This window comes from Excalfactoria chinensis, chromosome 5 (genome assembly GCF_039878825.1).
Source record: "Excalfactoria chinensis isolate bCotChi1 chromosome 5, bCotChi1.hap2, whole genome shotgun sequence".
Lineage (NCBI taxonomy): Eukaryota > Metazoa > Chordata > Aves > Galliformes > Phasianidae > Excalfactoria > Excalfactoria chinensis.
This window is the reverse complement of record NC_092829.1, coordinates 45,286,204-45,306,187: the sequence shown is the minus strand read 5'-3', so window position 1 is coordinate 45,306,187 and position 19,984 is coordinate 45,286,204. Positions and strand designations below refer to the sequence as shown.

The 19,984-nt window shown below is 44.3% G+C and overlaps 1 protein-coding gene across 2 annotated transcripts in view; it reads left to right on the top strand.

The window, feature by feature from the left end:
• Positions 1 to 7,105: 7,105 nt before the first annotated feature.
• Positions 7,106 to 19,984, top strand: part of ANO1 (anoctamin 1) — a 72,429-nt gene continuing 59,550 nt past the window's right edge. For both annotated transcript variants that reach the window (XM_072338926.1, XM_072338927.1), the window contains exon 1: positions 7,106 to 7,410. In XM_072338926.1, coding sequence (XP_072195027.1) covers positions 7,353 to 7,410 — 58 coding nt within the window. In that variant the 5' untranslated portion in view covers positions 7,106 to 7,352. The remainder of the gene's footprint in view (positions 7,411 to 19,984) is intronic.

Sequence of the window (19,984 nt, the reverse complement as noted above, 5' to 3'; positions counted from 1 at the left end):
GTTCAGGTACGTTGTTCTCATACATGTAATCAATGAATTAAATAATACTCTTTTCTTTACAAAACAATGTATTTTTTTCAGGCACCAGTATTTAAAAGCATGTGGGTTATGGGGTGTGAAGGTCATACACGGGAAAAAAAGAAAAGGGTTGAGCAGAATCAGCCCCATTTCAGACCTTGTGCCAATCAGCTTCATAGCTGTTGATATCTTTATCTTCAGTGTGTGCCTTGGCTTCTTCCCATAAGAACCCAACCCACCGTTAAAATAAAGGAAGTGTAAGTTCCTTAGGTTTAATTAGTTACTGGGATAGTTGATAAAATAGATTAAAAAAAAAAAAAAAAAAAAAAAAAAAAAAAAAAAAAAGGTAGGTAACGACCAAATTTCCACCTTATTTTTGTGCAGCAGCACAGACTGGGAACAAAATCCACACAGCTGGGTTCAGAACAGCAGGCATGCTGCCAAGTACATATTTTGCTGGGGTCCTGGTTAATGGCAGCAAATTGCATCCATCACATTTGTTGCAATTTAGGAACACTAGACGAGGCATGTCAGCAACTCAGGAACTGAAAGAGAACTGACAGACTATGGCATCAAGCTGTTATAAGAGCAATGACCAGGCTCAGGATAGGTAGATGATTACCATCCAAGCACAGCACAGGAATTCAGATAATCTGAGCGCTGTTGGAGGTCCTGTGATTTGAAAGGAAATACTCAAAAGCTGATCCTGAGATGTTTATGAGTCTCCAGAATTTTTTTCTGAGTGTATCTATTTCCCATTGTGATCTACATAAACAATGAACTTCCTAAAATCCCAAATTCAATTTTCAGCTGTGGTCAGCAAGGGGCTGCTGTGATTTGAGTTCTCCCAAAGGGCAGCTTGTCTCTGAAAGTAAATTACTCTGCTGGATACCTCTTGGGTTCTAGTCTTGACGAAAACATTATTGATTCACTTATTGCAGATGCGTGTCTGACAGTCTTAAGGAAGATCTACAAAAACTCTCAAATGACAGATTAACTGTAAGTGCTACAATTAGAGAGATTTATTAAGATTAGGTGAAGAAGGTGCCATTAAAGCTGAAGAAATGCCTTGGATGTCACACCTACCCTGGTGTCACATGTGGAAGCAGTTGATGGGAGAAACTGTACCTTGGCTTAGTTGCAGGGAAGAAGATGTCACAAGATTATAAAGACTTTTTTTCTGCCTCTTCCTGTCCATCTTCTCTCACCACCCAACCTTGCTCACAATTCCCAGCACTTGGGTTACTTTGTTTTGGCCAACCCTCCCTGCCTTACTGGCCTCCCCAACACACTCACAATGATGATGTTCAGAGGGCACTCTCTTGCACTTAAAGCACTGAATGCTGTGGGCTGTTGGTGATTGCACTTGGTGTACGGCAACAGCCAATGTGACTTTGTTATTCTTCATTATCTACCTGGGTATAGACAAGCTAGCTATATTTACAGATATATTACTGTAAAGTATGCAGTATTGAGTCTGATCAGGAAACAATCACCACCACATTATTTTATTTATATAGATTCAAAACATGATGTAAAAATGTCAGATCCATTTGATACTCAACAAAAAGTATGTGAGCATAAACCTGTTCTCCAGGATCAATCAAAATAAATACTAACATCATAGACAGCCATACCTAATTACTAAGGTGAACGCAATTTCTTTTAATTGTGTGTGATATGCTGTCTTGTTCCTATCTGCAAACCTTGCACAGGATAAATGGCTGCATGTGAAAAGTATTCTTCATCAGAACTTTTCTACATTTATTCTTTCAGTACCTGTGCAGTGAAAAAACAGAGTGGAAAAGTGAACGCAACTGTTTCTTTAACCATGTCCTCCTCTTCATATTTTCTTGTGCAGATCTTTGGACATTCCTATTTTGGAAAGTATTGATGAATCTCTCTGAACTGCTTTTGACTCAGCTCTAGACTGGACTCCGAGCTCATTGCTCACATGTTTCCCAGGGATCCACACACTGAAGGTGGGTGAATGCATGGTTAATGTGCCTAAACTACAAAGTCCTTGAGATAGGGATATTACAATAGATATGTGGGAAGGGGGGAAAGGGCTGCTGAATTCTTCCCCTGGCACCTGGGCTGAATGTAGCATGAGAAGTTGGTCTAAGATCCTGGTTGGATGGGTAGATGGAAGTACCCAGACCTTTGGAGATGATCCTTATTAATCCAGGAATTAAGTGCCCAACGGAGGCTGGTGTCAAGGGTCCTAAGGGGCAGCTGACCTCAAGGAGAGGTTAGAAGCAGCAGCGGTGGTCTTTTCCTGTCCAAGGTGCTTAGAGAGTGTTGTCCTGAATGACTGTTAGTGTCCCTTCATATTGTTAAAGAAAAGGCTTTGCTACTTCTGCTATAAATGGTGCACCCACACCAAACTTCTGGAAGTCAAGGGGATCACCCATACTAGACATGCATTGAGGGTGATGCAGGCTTCTGTAAATGTCAACTGCAAGCAGTTTTTTTTTTTTTTCAACTTTCTTGATTAAGACCTGTAGCAAAAGTGCCAAGTAACAGCCTGAAACAGTGATGGAGCACCTGGTAGGAAGGCTGGGCCAACCCAGGAGAGCTCAGATGCATGCAATGCAATGCACCTGAGTGGCAAGAAGGGGTGGATCTACCCCTTCTCAGACTTTATTTAAGGGTTGGCAGTGGAGGTGAAGGTATCTTGTTGGAGATTCCTGCCTACATGAGGCCATACAAAGGTAAGGAACTTCTTTCTTTTATTTCTGTGCCCGTGGCTGTTTGAGCAATTCCTCACTTGCTGCAGCCTAGGACCTTGCTGCTCTGTTGTCATTGCTGTGCTTTTTATTGCATTACAAGACCAAAGAAATTGAGGCAGGTCATTACACAGTGCTGCTGCTTGCACAGGCACACCTTCGGCTGACTTTTGTTTTGAGCTGTATACCACAAAAAGGGAAAACAAAGATACTTGAAAATTAATCTTAATCTTCCTGTCCTGGTTACCTCAGGCTTCAGCTCAAGAAGGCAATCAATAGCTGCTCCTAACCATTAGACACACAGATCAAAGAGGAGGGAATGTGCATTTTCACGTCCGTTGAAAATGGCCATGGATCGATGGACTTGTCTCTCATCTCAATCTCTTCTTGCTAGAGCAGAAGTGCAAGAATAATTATGTGTATAGCATTGGATTCTTGCAGCAGCTTGAAACTTGAATGGAGAGGGCTGAACTCAAGGCAGAGAGTTAACAGACAAGGAATGGGCCTTGCTTTGCTTCCCCACCCTCCGGCCTGTGCAGCTGGGCCAGTGCCACAGCTGCTGTAATTTCCTTCCATCAGCAGCAAGGGGAGATTGGGAGACCAACTGTGACTCACATGGTCTGAGTCAAATCTTCTCTCTGGATGTTTCTGAACACAGCTTAAAGCATCTTCTAATTTAATTTCAAAGCCCTGGCCAGGCTCTTGGGTGGTGTTACCTCCAACTGTAAATCATAGAGGGAAGCAATGGGAGGTTCCTCAGACTTTTGGAAAATGACACTTGGAAAATTCAGCAGCATTAATAGGAAAACCCTGCATGTATCCATAGTGGCTAATAGTAACTAGAGAAAATGTTTCACGCAGAAATGAGAAAGAGAGTAGTTCTCACACATGCAAAATCTGGGTATTCTGTCCCAGAGTTTTTCTCTTCTTAGAAGAACTTAATTATTCACTTGCCTTATGTTGTCTAAAATTGTGTGGATCAGTCATCCTAAACATCCACGCTTAGGAGATGTATGGTGACTTTAAACATCTATCTACTGTAGGCACAAGTGAACACCTATGAAGCAGAGGAGAACCTTAACTACAGATGTTTTTTGCATCAGACACTACACTGCATTCATCTTTGACCATATATATATGGCATACTAGACAATATTATTTACTAACCTTAATATGTTTCTCATTCAATTTTGACTAAAAGCAAAGAAAGAGTTGATTTAAGTAATATTTAAGTATTTACAGGAGCATTTGAAAGACTGAAGCACTGATGAAATAATATTCTTAGCAGTATTTTCTTCATTCCAACACAACTGTTTGACTTGAATAAGACTGTGACAAGCACAATGTTTTGTGTTCTAGATACTTGAGTTCTATGTGAAGATAAAGTGCTGCGCAGCCAAGAGACCTGCCACGTGCTGTCAGATCCAAGGACTCTCCAGCTCAGGACCAGTGTATGTCAGTGGCAAGCAGCAAGAGAAGGAGATAAGAAGCAGAACATCCTTCCCCACAAATGCCTTTCCAGCAACCAGGGGCTTAAGAGCTTACACAGCTGAAAATTATAGCCAGACTGCTTTGTACAGAAGACACCACTGAACCTATATTTTAAGAGATGGTTCACATCCCTTAAAGGAAAAAAAAAGTCTGTGCTTCTAGCCTTAGGTACGTTTCATGCAATTCAACTATGCTACGGTATCTATAGTTTGGCTGTACTTAATGTTATAGAGTAATTTAATAATATTACTGTTTCTTCAGAAATACCACCTGTCAGTTTCTCTGGGTATGTCTTAGTAGCTATAGCTACTCCCTCTTTTCCTCACAGATCCTTTCTGTGATTTTTAGGACTCTCCAGTATCTCATTCCCTACTTCCACTACAACTCACCCGTTCACTTTTACTTGGCACATGGGTGATGAGCAGGGGGTGGGACCAGCTGTACTGAGCCATGGCCAGGCCTCATCCCTTCCCCATGTGACAGTGCTGGCATGGCCCCAGGCAGCTGCCAGGGCTATGGTTCTTATCTGGGTGCCTCTGTTGTGGGGACTGCCTCACTGTGTGCCTCCAAAGTGAAACAGGGCCAATAAATTAGTCTGGAGGTGACCACGAGAGGCTGCAGGGCTGCCCCTGGGGCCAGTCATGAGTGGGTGTTCCTCCAGTGTGAGCACCCGGAGCCTGTGCTTGTTTTGAGATGACAGGAGGTGAGAGCTGTGTTATTGTTGTTACAAAGGTACACAGTACATTCTGCAGGAGCAAACTATAAATATTTTCAGCAGATGCACTTACTGTAGGTGTGGGTGCCAAGTAGCACTGTCTCCTTCCTAATTGTTAGGAAAGCATTTTTGTTTTATTGCACAGACAAGTAGATTCCCCGTCCCTTTGCTATTCTTCTTGCAAGTATGTGTTGAGATGGTACAGTGGGTTTATCACACGCCAAGGAGGAAAACTACAGCAGAGCCGCTGCCTCCTATCAGCCCTGCAGCCTATTTTAGCTCGGCGGCTCTTGTTATGACAAATCACGTTTCCTCTGCTCTTGCGCATGGCCTGAGTGTCCCCACAGCTCAGATGCCACCCTGGGCACAGCAGCAGTCCCACTGATGCCAGCCCTGCTCTGTGCCTACCCACTTGTGTGGGTATGTCCTGGTGGCTGGCAGCCACAAGGCCTTTGCCTGTCTGTGTGATTTTCCCATTCTCTCATAGCTGTGTCCAGCCGTGGACTTTTCTGAAGCAGCTGAGGGATGTGCTTGGGATTCTGCATGTAGCAGAGAGAAATGCCCAGCCTCCTGGTGCTGCAGGGGCAGCACATGGAGCTTTCCATTGCTATAAAAATTGGGCCAGGCTAGGACATTCTGAAATAACTGCAAGCAATTACTATAGTTTGTTTGTTTGTTTTTAAGGTTGTTTTAAAGAACAAACTTTTTTTCTTTAACACTTGTGCTCTAATCTTGTTCAGGCACTTAATGTTTACTGCTTAATTCTTTTCCATGTGTTTAGCTGGAGTATAACTTCAGTTTTTGACCTGCTGACTGTCATACTTAAACTTTCTAAACCTCATTATGAATGACATCATGGTTCAGCTGGCCTTTGGTGGGGCTTTCAATAAGGCAACGGAGAACAGGAGGCTTAGGGGAGGTTGTAGCAAGGTGGGGGATTAGCTTCTCATTGTGGGTGATGCACTGGCACAGACTGGTCAGGGAGGTGATGGAGTCACTGTGGCTGGAGGTGTTCGAGGAAAGGGCAGATGTGGCACTGAATAACATGATTTAGTGGGCATGAGTGATGAGTTGATGGTTGGGCTAAGTGGTCTTTCCAATCTTAGTGATTCTGTGATGAGCAGCAAGTGCCACATTTTGGTGAGCACCCAGCTCTGTGCAGCCCAGCCAAGTGCCCACCCATGTGCCCTCCCCAGCCACTGGCAGCAAGGGAGCCTGTGGTCACATTGAGATAGGGTGCTGGAATCCAGCATTGTTTCCAGATTTCTTTTGTTTTGCATTCATGAGAGAAATATATATGTTGGGCTGGTGCCTGTGTTTGGTTCTGCCGCAAAACTCAGTCCAGAACAAATTAGTTGTAAGCAGAGGAAGGAGAACTTGCTCTCAAGTGCCTTTGATTTCTGGTAAAGCAAGATGATACAGAGAGTTTTGTACAGCACCATCTACTCGTCTGCTCTTCTGCTAATAATAAATAGTAGACTAAAAAGTGCATTTTTAAAAATAGATTAAGTCCAAGCTTTGTCAAAATAATAATTAAAAAGCACTAAAATTACAAAGAAGAAGATACAAAACCTAGCCTAAAAGCATCCTGCTGCGGTTTTGAAGCCTCTAGAGACTGTAGTCCGTGAAGAAGTCCATATGAGTAAATCCGTTGATGTGTTTTTCTACTCACCGCATCAAATCTCAGACCTTCCTAGGAAAAGTTTCAAGTTGTGAAAACTTTCAAAACCCATTTCCACAGAGCTTCCGGAGCCACAATGAAGTACGCTCAGGGTAACACGGGAAAGCCGAGAGCGGGACCGGACCGAAACGGGGGCCGGCAGGTTGCAGCTCAGCGTGGCCGAGCATCCCTCGCTGTCTACGCGCGATGAAAGCCGGGCAGGGCGAGGGCAGCCCTCGGGAGAACCTCGCGGCCCCGCTCCGCTCTCGCCGGGCACCGCGGGCGCGCTGACCTTTGTCGGCCACGCTGCCCCCGCCCGGCCGCAGCAGCCGCAGCTGCCGCCGTCCCTCCGGCGCCCAAGGTCAGGGCAGCGACGCCGTCGCGCAGGTAGGCGCGGAGCTCCGCACGGGGCGGGGGGCGCGGGCGGGGAGGGAGAAAGGGAGGGGAAAAAGGAGGGAGGGAGTGCGGCGGCGTGACGCGGAGGGACGGCTCCCCGCGGAGGGCCGCGCTCCCGGCGGGCCGGCGCCCGGCGCCCTTATTTAAAGTCGGCCGGGGGGCGGTGGGGCGCTGCGCGGTGCCGCTCGGCGGGTAAGAGAGCCCTCCCCGTGTCACCGAGCGGGGGGAGGAGAAGGATAAAAGGGACGAAAGAAAAAAAAAAAAAGAAAAAAGAAAAGGAGGGAGGAGGGACCCTGGCAAGTTGAGTTTGGTACCGCAGCCGGGCTGCGGGGATCGGCGGGCGATGGATAAGGATGAGATTCACCTGCGCAGGCTGCCTGCCGCCGCGCCCTGGGGACCACGTAAGTGTGCGACGGGTAGAGGAGTGCGGGGCGCGCTGCGTTACGGGAGCGGTGTCCGGGTGGTGCTGCCCTGCGGGCTGCCGAGCGGTGTTACAGATCCCGGAGTAATCTCTGCAAAGTAGTAGGGAAATAAAACAGCGTTCTTACCCCACCCCCCCACCCAGAAGTGTAGAGCAGCATAGAGTCTTCCTTATCTTCATTAATGTAGTAATTAAAAGCTCATCTAGCCCCAGGAAGCCAGGCTAATTATGAAAAATTGCTGGTGTAAAAGTAGATGAGATAAACCCTTGATTTGATGGCTGCTGTCAGTTCATGCTGTGCTGTGGCAGGCTAGCAAGAAAGGTCTCACAAAATGAGCTGGGTCTGCTCAGCCGGTCAGTAGTGTCCTCGCAGCACTGGCTTAATCGTGTGTCTCTGAATCATTAACTAATGTGTGCAGCAAAATAAATTATATATATTGGAAAGGGAAAATACATTCCTTGGCTGAGAAGTTGCAGAATGTTTTGAGCCAAAGAGCCAAGCGCTTTAATGGTAGGGGGTGGGAATTTCCTTGGCTTCGCTCTGGAAATAAATCCCTGCTCGGTGGCTGAGGGTGCACACATGCACCGACACACGCGTTTGTGGAAGATATCGTGCATGCACATATACACCATGTGCAGAAAATCCTCTCGTGCACTCATTGGGGCGCAAATTTCACAAGCACTATTTACTGAACGCATTTTTCTCCTGGTTTAGAGGCTATAAAACTTGGGCTGAGATGCTAACCAGGATCGCGCTGTAACCCCCTTGGTTATCCAGCAGAATTGTATACAAATGGAGTAAATTTAGCATGGCACCATTTATGAATTCCATACTTTACAATCAAAATTCCAAATCTTACTGTTTGCAGCTAAAAATAGCGTGGGGAGCCCTTTTCTTTACTCCTTCTTTTTGGATTCCCACGAAAACCGTTATCCTGGAGTCTCCTCGTTGCATGGCCAAACATTCAACTGGAGCTCAGCCCAGTTCTGAAATGCTCTGTAAGCCATGGCGGAGCAACTGGGAGTGGAAGGAAATCGGTTCTGAGTCTGACACAGTGCAGCTGGGCTTTGCAGGTTGGCACTGGGGAACAGGGTTGCTGAGCTGAATGGAGGAGGTGGAAGTCCTCCGTGCTGTGTGTTGTGGAACAGAGGCTGAGGTGTTTTCAGAGATGGCGGTAGGAGGGCGAAGGGACAAAACTGGCACTGAGAAGCTCTGGCTTTGTACAAGTGGTCATTTATCCCGAGGTAATGGCAGTGGTAGAGCAAGTCCTGGGAAGTTGAAGTGGCACTTTATCTGTGAGGAACTCAGCATAATGCTTTGCGGTGGCATTCTCTGTTTAATTTCTGAATCACCCATCAGCAGCACAAACACTGTGCACCAGCTTTGTTAGTGAGTTCAAAGAGCAGCTTTGCTCCCGGAAGCACATGCATATTCCTGTTGGTATCCCATCCCAAAGAGCATGTTTGTGAAGCTGTTTATGGGATGAAGCTCCTGTCCAGTCCCATGATGGATCCATGCACTGCAGTGCAAGCTGTGGCCAGTCCTTGGGCACGTTCTGGACTTGTTGCTGGAGGGTCAGCTGGAGATTTGTCCTTGCACCGGGTCATTATCCCTAGAAAACCTTGCTGCAGGCTGCTGGGGTGGGACAGAGTTAGGAAAAGCTGGCATCAGAGGGAAGGTGACAGGAGAGAGAGAAGTGGAGGTGTCTTCCCATACAGCCGGAGTTACCTATGCCCAAATAATGATTTCACGTTTCTCTTGGAACAAGCTGGCTGGTGACTCCTGTATGTTATCTTTGGTTCTTTTGGTAGCAGGAGTGGCAGAGGGGTCTTCAACCCCCGCCCTGCCCCAGGCACTGAAGTTGATGGCTTGCAACTTGCTGCCTGTTCCTTCCTTACACCCTGGGCAACCAGGATGTGTGAAGAAGGGGTTGGGGCAGAAGCAGCTGAAAAGTCAGTGGTGCTTTGGTTGGGGAAAGGCCTGGGGTAGATTGTCACACCAGTGTAAGTCATGGGGAGACTGGGACAAGTACTTGGGATGCAGCTTGACACAGTTGTGCCTTCACCCCCTGCATATCAATAGTTAAAATTCCCCTGAGAGAACAGCTCAATCCTTTGAAAACAGTGGGAGTTTTTATGCGGTCAGGCTGTTGTACCAGAAAGTGAGGTGTTTCCCCTTCTTTTCTCAGGGTTACTTCACTTATGCCCCAGCATGGCCTGGGACCCTAGCATGGCTCCATCGGCTCCTCTGCAGCACCCATCTCCCCATGGTAGCACTGCAGCGATTCCATTAATGGCAAAAATGATGAAGCATATTAAGCTAATAATTAATCAGAGATGACAAGGGACTAATAACCGTATTGATTTAATTAGGACTTCTTTTCCATCTCAGTAACTTGCACTCATGTACATCATTAATGTAATATTTTAATTTGTACTAATAACTTATTAATTTCTGCGGCTGGGCTATGGAGATGTGGAGGGGATGGAAAGTGTGGAGGCAGAGCAAGCAGGCAGGAGAGCAGCAGCCCTGGGAAGGGGCAGTATTTATTGGCAACCAGAAGGGAAAAAAGTCCCTTTTGACTTTAATTGCACCCTTTGGCTTCTGGTGATTTTGAGAAAAGGAAATGCTTGGGGACATGCTGTGGTCGGAAAATACAACTGGTTTTAAATTAGGATCACTTTGTGGACAGGGAAGAGCAGAGGGGACTGTGACAGACAGGATAGGCTTCAGAGCATTACTGTTCAAAAGGCTGAGGAGCGCTGAGCTCGCTCATCTCCCTCTGCTTCATTCCACACAGTTGTTCAGTCACTGTATGGGTAAGCCCTCAGCTTGGTAAGTTCCACAGGCAGTTGTACCAATGACCAGTTTTTAGGAATGCCCAATGGGAACCCATGGCACCATCACATTCTGCAATGCTAAGCCATCCCATGCTGGCTGCCGGGCTGGTGTCGATGGGGAGGTGATGTCAGCAGCAGTGTGCAGCTTATTTTCAGCACTTTGAAGAGCGAGAAGACAGTGGTGCTTTGGTTGTTGCTGCGAGGTAATTTATGGCACGCGCAGCAGGCGCAGGAAGCAGAGAAGCCTCAGCTGCATTAGTCACAGACCCTGCCCCAGGCCTGCCCCTGTGCACCCACGGGAAGAAGAGTTGTGTTTATTTGGCTTGGCCTTCAGTTTCCTACCCTCACCCCAGTGCCTCTGAGAGTGGTGCTGCAGCCCAGCAGGAGGCTGGCCTGTCCCCATGCTCCCTCGCCTTCTTCCAGCCACTGTCCTGGGAGAGCTGGACCACATCCCCGCTCTTCAAATACTCCATATCCTGCTCTGCCATGCTGGCTTGTCCCCTGGGCCCTCAGCCCCACTGCCCCCCGGGTCCTTCTGCTTTCCCTCTTTTTCTGGTTCCCATCTCTGAGCCTTCCCCTGGCAGTCCGTCCTTCCAGCCACTATGGAAGCTCTTTCCAGATCTGACCTGATGGAAGGATGGAGATCCTGTGCCATCTCCTTGCAGTATCTTTACCCGTTGCCTTATCTACATACCTGATTTCTTCTTGGCAGCTCTGAGTCAGTGCAAGAGCTTGCTTGCGCGCTCTTACTTCTCTGAGTGGAATATTAATAATATACATAATCACCAAAATTGTCCTCTCTGACTGCACTCCAAAAAATACCACTTTTTTTTTTGTAAACTTATATGAACCTTTATGACTTTTTATGCACAACTGTAAGTAGTCTGAAACCTGTTGTGAAAAGGTTAAGTAGTGTGCAGGCGTTAACTGCTCCTTTTACGTCTTATAAATTACTTTTTTAATATCCTATGGATATGAGTTCTGTGCTCCCGGTCCTGCTGCCTTACCTCTCCTGCTATTTGTATCCTGTGGAGAGGAAGCATACACTACAAAGAGGAAGCACTTTGTTTTCTAAACACATTGCAAATATTTGTTGCCTCATGTACTTATTTATTGCTATCAGCTGATGTCCCACTTGAAGAATGAACTTGGAATATGTGATAGGCATCTGTGTGTGAAAAGGAAGGTTCTCCAAGGAAAACTGCCTACGGAGAGAAAAACACATTTTACAGCACTCAGTAGAAAAGGGAAAAGGCTGGCAACTGAAAGTGCAGATTGAGGGTGCACTTTGAATAAGTAAATACAGAAATCGAGCAGTTACTGACTTCAGCAATATCATGGACACTGAGTATTCTGAAATTACTTTGAAGCTTTTTCAACACAATACTGTGACAGTCCTATAATTGTTCTTGAGAAGAATAAGAACTCCAGTGTGGAGGTTTTGGGGTGTAGCTTCGCACCACGTGTTAGGTTTTTACTCCTTTGGTGTAAGAAGAATGGCAGAAGTGGGTCTTGTGCTGTTATTTATGTCCACTCATTTGTACTATAGCATTTTGGCTGGCGATGTACTGCAAGATATGTCAATGAGTGTGCTTTGCAATTCTTCCCGGATTTTGGCAGGCAGAGATTCAAAATATGGCATGACTTTATGCTTCTGGTATGATTGCCCAGAAAGAAATCTACTGCAGACTGCAAAAGATGGCAGCTTTTATGCAAATACAATTAAATTCATCACAGTGTGTTGTGGCACTATTGTCTTGAAAAGGTTTTCTACTGATGTATGCGTGCTATTTTGGCAATAGGAGGGGGAAAAGGGTTGTGTAGGCGTATTGCATTTGCTGCTCAGTTTTGGGGAATTGAGCATCCGACTCCACAATAAATCACGTTTGGTTTTGCTTGATGTTGACACAGCCTGTGTCTGGAGGAGCTGACTTAAGCATCAAGGCTTTCTCCCCTGTATTTAGTTTTGGTGCTGTTAGTAGATGGCATGGGTGTAGCAGTTTGGGATGTACTGGTGGTACCACAGTGTATCAGAAAAGAGGAATTGGCTATGGAGCCACTGGAAAGATGGGAAGCCTAGGCCATGCCCACACAGCTGTAGCACGCTGGTGGAAAGGCCATTCCCCAGGTCTGCTAGTGGAACAGCCCCATTATTGTCCGTATCCTGTGCTCTCTGGCACCAGGTCCTTGTGACAAAAGAAGGAAAATGGCTCTGTGTATAGTCTGGTGTGTGGTCAGCCAACCTCAGCCAGATGCTTGTATCTTGCTGCATACTTTTGAATGTTCTTTTTTTGATGAATGGCAAGAACAGGTTTCTATAAATAAATTAATAGTTTTCCCTTTTTACTTCCTGTGACTTAATATACTTTATTTATCTATATAGCTACTAGTCATCGTCATTCTTCGGCTCACAGGAGTATAAACAGAGCTGACTCCCAGCCACTGAGTGAGAATGTGGAGCCAGGCTTTATCCCGGTTTCCAGCTGAGTGTGGGAGCTGCAGAACAAGGGTGGGGATGAGGACAGGCAGGGATGGCTCTGGGCTGTGCCATGAAGGCCTTTTGTGTGAAGAAGCAGTGGAAAAATGACCCCCCTTAGTTTATCCTTAAAATGATAAATCCCGAGTGAGGTTCCAGTTAATTATTTCTCCAGCATTATCCCTACTATTGATCAAGCCAATGTCCAAACCAATGGTTGCTTTCATTTAATCAGCTCGAGCAATGTACTTTAATAAATTTAGTCTTCCAGGAGATGTATTCAATTCATCATACTGTTGATTCCGTGTCCCAGACAAATCATAAACTTGAATCAAACAGATCTGAAAATAAATTAGCCTTATTGGTTTTTTTGGGAAATGATCTCCCTTCTGTGGTGATTGATTGCCTACTAGAATTTAAGGCTGCTCTGTACTGTGGCATCATAGTGTGGTAATTTTGTTTACTTGTGAGAAATGTCCAGTATCTGATCTAAAACTCGTTTAGCATCATTTCCCACCCCAGAACATAAGATTCTACTATATGGCATAGCTTGGAAGTGCCTCTCCATTGTGCAGCAGGGCACCTGCATGTTACAGTGTAAAATGTATATTATGATGTAAACGAAATAGGAAAGGTACCTTATAAGGCATACTGAACAGTTTGAATCTGTGCTGGTTAAAGCTTAGCTTAGCGTATCCACATATCATGGTATGGCTAACAGGACTGGCTTGGTGGTCTATGCAGGAAGTGGGTTTACTACCAAGCAGAGTAATGCAGGGTGAATGTCAAAATGTTCCATTTTTTTTTCCCTTTTTTATCAGACTGACTGCTTGTATAGACGACATGAGCTGAGAAACCCTTTATTTTCATTTCCTGAGGTGGAATACATTCAGTTCAGCTCTATTGAAAGTCTGTGCAGTATATTTGGGGTGTAACACTTGATGTTGTATATAGTAGAAGATGGTATAATGTTTCCTTGACCCTCTTGCTATCCCTGTATCTTTTTTGACCTTGCCAACACATACTCTCCTAATTTCCATGTGTACCAAGTCTGTATTGTTTCTTAGGGAACTTCTGCTTCGTTCCCCTCTTTCTCTTTTCGTTATTAACTGTACCTGTCTAACTTCATCCACAGCTGTCCTTGGAGCTGCTTTGAGATTATTTGGTGAATGTGAATGCTTTGCTGGGAACTGTTCTATAGGATATTACCAAAGCTTTGCATTCTTCATTGTTTACTATCCCGTTAACTGAAAGGGCTTAAAGCTTCTAAAACCAACAGCCTTTACTCTGGATGCACGTTTGCAGTTACTGTGAGTTAACTGAAAGCTTTTCATAAGAGACTTGGGGGAACTTCATCTAGTGGAAGGTGTCCCTGTCCAATGGGGTTATAACTAATGCCGTGGTCCAAACTATTCAGTGATTTTCTGAATATTGAATCCAGAATATCTCATTGCAGTGTCATGATTTTCCAGGGATGCGGGCATCAGAGTTATGTTTGTTGGTTTCTTAATTCTGTGTGTGAACAGCTTGCTAGGGTTTAGTGTTGACACTGATGGGGACATAGATCTGAAATGCTATTTCCTCTTCACAATTGCTGTCGATTACCACTTTGGCAGATAGCTGAGTCCGGCTGGAAAAGAAGAGAGAACATCTTTAGGTACATTATGATGACATACCTCAGCTATGAAGGACAACTATTTCTATGCTACAGGCCGGTATTTCAAATTCAGTCACTTTATAGAATTATTTCACCCTGTATGCCTTGAGGCACCAGAGGACATTTGGGCTCTCATAATAGGAACAGATCCTGTTACTGAACAATTGTACGGCAGGATGTGCACCGTGTTCTCCTTTAGCTCACGTGGTAGGAAGCCAGGCTGAGAGGCAACAGCTGGGCACAGACACCCTGTCCTAGTCCTTTTGTACATGCTTTAGAAGTGCAAAATATTTCTTTAGCCACTGATCTTAGAGAACTTTATAGCCCTCAGGGAGCCTTTGGGAGAGCCCATTGTCTCCTTTTTCACATAACAGAATCACAGAACGACCTGGGTTGGAAGGGACCTCAAACATCATGAAGCTTCAATGCCCCTGCTTGGCTCCAACCCCCCCTTTCATTGTTTTCATTTGCTGTGGCAGAACTTACTTTATATGCCAGGAACTACCATGTTGAATTTAGGGGTTTGGCAGGTAACAAAAGCAAGAATTGTCATTTCAGTTCACTTGATGGACTTAGCTGAGAGAAATAATGCTTGCCCAGGGCGTAGCCACATGTATTACGTGGGTGGGAGCGGAAGAAATGGAGTGTTGTGGGTCTGCCCCAACTTAAATGGGGTCAGACTGTCCAGAGCTGAGTCTGATCAGGCCATGCTGGATCTCTTTGCTGCTTACTTTGCAGGGGACAGCTGCATGTCAGTTTAAGTGAAATAACCTATATTTTATATTACACGCAGTCCAGAGCTTTCCTTGAGGAATGAATGGCTAAATGTAACAACCAGTCATCTACAGCAAGGTAACTGTGCACATCAGTAACACTCTAATAACCTGTCTTTTGTGTGTTCCAATTAGAGTATTATCAATTAATTTGATACATTTAAGTTCATCTGCCAAGATAACTAATTAATTGGATAATAATAATAATGATTAAAAAAAAATAAAATAGCACAACATGTACCAGTTACCAATGGAAGAGCAGAAATAGATTTGAGTTTAGATTTGAAGCATCCTATTATCATATCAGAGGCATGGACATCAAATCTGAGTCTTTTAAGGCTAATAGTTTCTAAGTGGTGGATTAATTACTTTATTTTTTAAACTTTGTCCTTGTAGTGCAGTGCTAGCAAATTTCCAGTTGAAACAGACAGATTCTTGTTTCCAAAACAACATCTTTGTTGTCTTTGTAATATAAATTAATGAAAGCTTTCCCTTCTTCTCTTTGGTGTATTTTACCAAAATAGTTTGTAGGGGCTGAATCGTGCAATTTGCCGTACTCTCAGGCCCATGTCCAGTAAAGCACTTAAGCAGGCAAATAGCCCTGATTTTGGTCAAAAGTGGGCAACTGTGATCCCCCTGTGTGTCTTGCTGGCATCCATGCCCCTGGGTTTTTGAGGGAAACTTGTAGCATGCTTACCATTCTGTGTAAGCAATATTTCACCATAAAGTCCTTCTCCTTCACTGAGGCATCGCTTTGAGGAGCTTGGAGAATTATTTAAGGGAAGAAGAACCTGGAGGGTCTCCTTTAGAGGTGGATGGTGGCGAGGCGCAGGGTCCCTTGCCTAATGGGTGGCTTCTGATGAGCTCTGCTCTAGGTCTTAGTATGAGCTTTACCATTTGTCTTCATTTTGGCAAGGATGTACACATCTAGTGGTATTTGAAGAGCTCAGCATCTTGCTAGTTACAGCACTAAATCTCTCAAGTAAAATCCAGTTGAAGCAGTTCCTGGGAGCCTGCAATTGATTCCAGTCCAGCAATTACTTTGTATTGACTGGCATGTGCATGCAGTCTGTCAGCTGCAGGAATTTCCTACAGAGGCTCAGTTGCGGGAAGCTTTTACATTTTTGCAAGTGGAAAACAAATTCAGGGACCTTAGAGAATGTATTTCAACTCTGTGTGAACAATTAATTATTTTATTTTATTGTTAAGACATTTAAATCTCAGGCACTTTGTGAAGGGTGCACGAAGGCTGTCATTTAGTCATGGAAATAGGAAAATATTGATTTCTCATAAGCAGATTATTGAGGGGGAGGGTCCCTCCTCTTGGATTTGGTGTCACTGTCAATAGAAAATGGGCAGCTGACTTCAGCTTGTTCCAAGTTTGATATCATGTCTCTTTGCACCACATCCTTTCCCCAGATTTTTCTTACTTTTCTTTCTTACTATTTTATTTTTAAGATTCCAAAAGGGGAGAAAAGAGGGCATCATAGGAACGGAGACCAAACTTGGGCGTGGAAGGAAAGTGTCTCAGACATCCACAGGCAGGAAATTTGAGCTCCTTTGGAACCTGAATGAGTTCTGGAGCAGTCTTGCTATTTTTATATATTTATTTCCCTGTTTGGCTATTCTGCCTGCTTTTCCCACGTTATCATCAAAGTGGCCCCAGAAGGGATAGCTGTGAAACAGAAACTATCTGTGAGTAGAGAAACAAAAACAGAACTTTTGTTAAGTTACCAATGCCTTGGTTTTAGCAAAAACAAACAACTTTAATTGCCATAAGTATTTGCAAATGCTTTTGCTCTTTTTGGAAAGTGTTTTAAATGGGGGGAGAAGGGAAAGGCAATGGGAGATGTGCAGGGACTGCTCCATCTTGTTGAAATTCTGGACTAGAAGCCAGTGCACCAGTGATAGTTTCTCCCTCTTCCTAATCCCTGCCCTAGACTGAAGCAGATAGGTCCAGAGCTGTGGAGCTAAAGGAAAAAATAGTTTCTTCCCCTGGTTCACATGAACTGCTTTGAACTGGAACAGATGTGGATGTACAGAACTATCTGCTTATTGCAACTGTTCCATTTATAACTACAGATTTTCTATTCAGGTCTCTTTATCATTTTAACTTATTTTGTGTTTCCACATCCTTTTCCACAATAAAATACTTGTAACTAAATGGGATTTCAGCTTACATCCAAAGCCTTTGCAAGCACTCTTCCTTGTGTGAACTTTCAGTCCCTGGGTTATTGTTCAGAGACTTTTTGCTTTTTGTGATGGCTCTGGAGACCAAGTGGCATTTGGGATCATGCTGTTTGTAAGATGGTGTCCCGAATATTGGCATGTTACCAAATTAGGTTAGAATTCAGGGTCTGGTGTAGTGGTGATTTAAATCTCACAAAGATGTTTGTAATATCTAACTTTCACGTGCCATTTCCATTAGGTATCTGTTCTATGGAGCTTTTTCCAAATTTGAAGTACAAGATAAGTCTGTGTACAGCCCAAACCAAAATGGTTGCAAATAAGAGATTCAAGTTCAATATCTTAAGTTCAGGCAACAGTGTTGGTTTTGTTTTGTGTTTCTCCTGAGTTCCTGTTTTGAAGCAGGCCCACGCAGTGTTTGATCTGAGCAAGTGTTCAGTAATTAATTCCCTGTATGTTCTGTTAAGTAAGGTGAGTCTTGGAGTTCCCAGGAACATGACCTGAGGTGGAGGAAAATGGCTCACAGCCATGGATGGCATCAGCAGTGATACTTGGTTAAAGCCAAGCGGTTATGCCTTTCCAATTCTGTGCTCAGCAAAGCAGACCATGTGGCCTTTATTACAAAATTAGGGATTCATTTTTTTAGAGTTACTTCAGTTTCTCTGTTCTCTAATTTTCTATGGAAACAATCAGTTGTTTGCATATTGGAGGTTGTACGTGTCAAGTTCTTTGTTTTAGTTTGCCGGTTTTGGTCTTGATGAAGAACGCAAAAATTTCGTCAGAGTCATGGAGGCAGATAGGATTTTAATCTAAACCATGTTAAAAGCTGAAATCCTCTCTGACTGTGGGGCTCCTTAGGGCTCAGCCATGAGCCATCTTCTTTCTGCCTTGGGGGGATGCCGGGGATCTTCCTTTGCAATTTGAAGACTGGCTGTGCAGCTGGATGATGAATAAGCATTCTGCTGATATTTGGGTGCTCTATGGAGCAGTTGAAGATGGCAGAGTGTCCTGTGGGCTGGTCACGGAGATGGGGAGGTGTGTGGCTGTTATCTGGCAGCAGAGAAGTTGCATTAAGTTAAACACAAATAAAAGTAGGTGTTGCCTGTACGAAGAAGGCATAGTTTCTGTAGCTTCCCAACAACAAATAGATGAAGAAACAAAAGAAAAAAATATATTTTATTGTCTAAATGAAGGTTAAGGTTTAACTGCTAATATCTTTCCCTCAACCAGTTGGATTTTAGGCATTGTGGGAACTATCTCCTGTCATTAACGCTGTGGAAGCATGTCCTTCCATGACTCACTGATGCAGCCCAGGGATGCAGGGTCTGGTGATGGGATGGCTACTTGTGAAGAACTGAAGATAGGATCACGGTGACTTTGTGTGTTCTGCCTTTGTTTGCATGGATGAAAACCAGGCAGTTTGGTTTGGTCCCATCTGTCCAATAGCTGCAGTCTGCTTTATTAGCTTGTTTTAATTTTCATTCAAAGTTTATTCTAACAGGAACTACAACACTTCAACTATTCTTTTAATCTCTGAATGTTTCTGGTTGTACAGTGCATACAACCACATAGTAAACCCTTTCCACACTGCCCTCATGGTAGAACTCTCATCCTGAGTTTGCCAAGTGTCCTTGCTCTGCCCTTCTGCAGCTTCAACAAGAACTAAAACTTCATGGGAATGCACCCAGTCCACAACCACATCAAAGCTGTGGCTGGAGTCCTGTTTTCAAACAATCCCCAGAGTTGGTCAGGTCTGTTTTTTCTGTTTTCATTAGGAATGTTAGACAGAGACCCTGCTTGCAACATTCAGAGAGGGATGGAGAGCAGACACCAAGCTCCCAGCAGATAACTGCTGTCTGGACTGGGGCAACATCTTGTTCATCTGTTCCTGTAACTTGTCTACAAGAGTTGTTTTATCCCCTTACTCCCCAAAGCACCGTGCAATTTGTCTGGTTTTAATACTGACCGCGAGTAATGTTTTAATGTGAAGAATGTACAGTGAAGAAAAACCTGTTTGCTAGATTTGATAGATTGTTTCCATTTTTGTTTGCATCTGCTAGTTTTATTGACTCTATTTTTAAGGAAAAATAATTATGTGGAGTCTGGTTTTAGTCGAGAACTTTTCTGTTTTACGAGGAACGAAGACCTGTAGGATCAGAAGAGTAAAATTAGGTGGGAAAAAAAGTGTTCTCTTCCCTTCAGCGAATAAATCAAGTGCTTCCACCGTACAAGAATGCACTGCAATGAAAAGCGTGGGCACTAAGGATAAGCAGACACATCAACAGAGGGAAGTCTCTGACAAGCTTTAGGTATGTCGCTTGGACATGGGATGTATCTTAGGAGACAGTCTGTCACTTTTATTCACTAATAACTTTTGACAAGAGACAGATAATGCTGCAGAGTTTATTTTAAGGTAGAATGTTTAATTTTGTGTCTGTTCTCTTTCTTTTTTCTTTTTTTTTTTTTTTTCATTTTTCTTTTTTTCCTCTCTGGATACTTACCCTTTTTCATTGAAAAAAACAACACACACGCACACACAACAACACAAGTGCTCCTGCTCTGCAAAGTGTCCCCTGGAAAAGGATGTTACTCCTGAGTTTCCCCTGAGGTCCGTTTACAG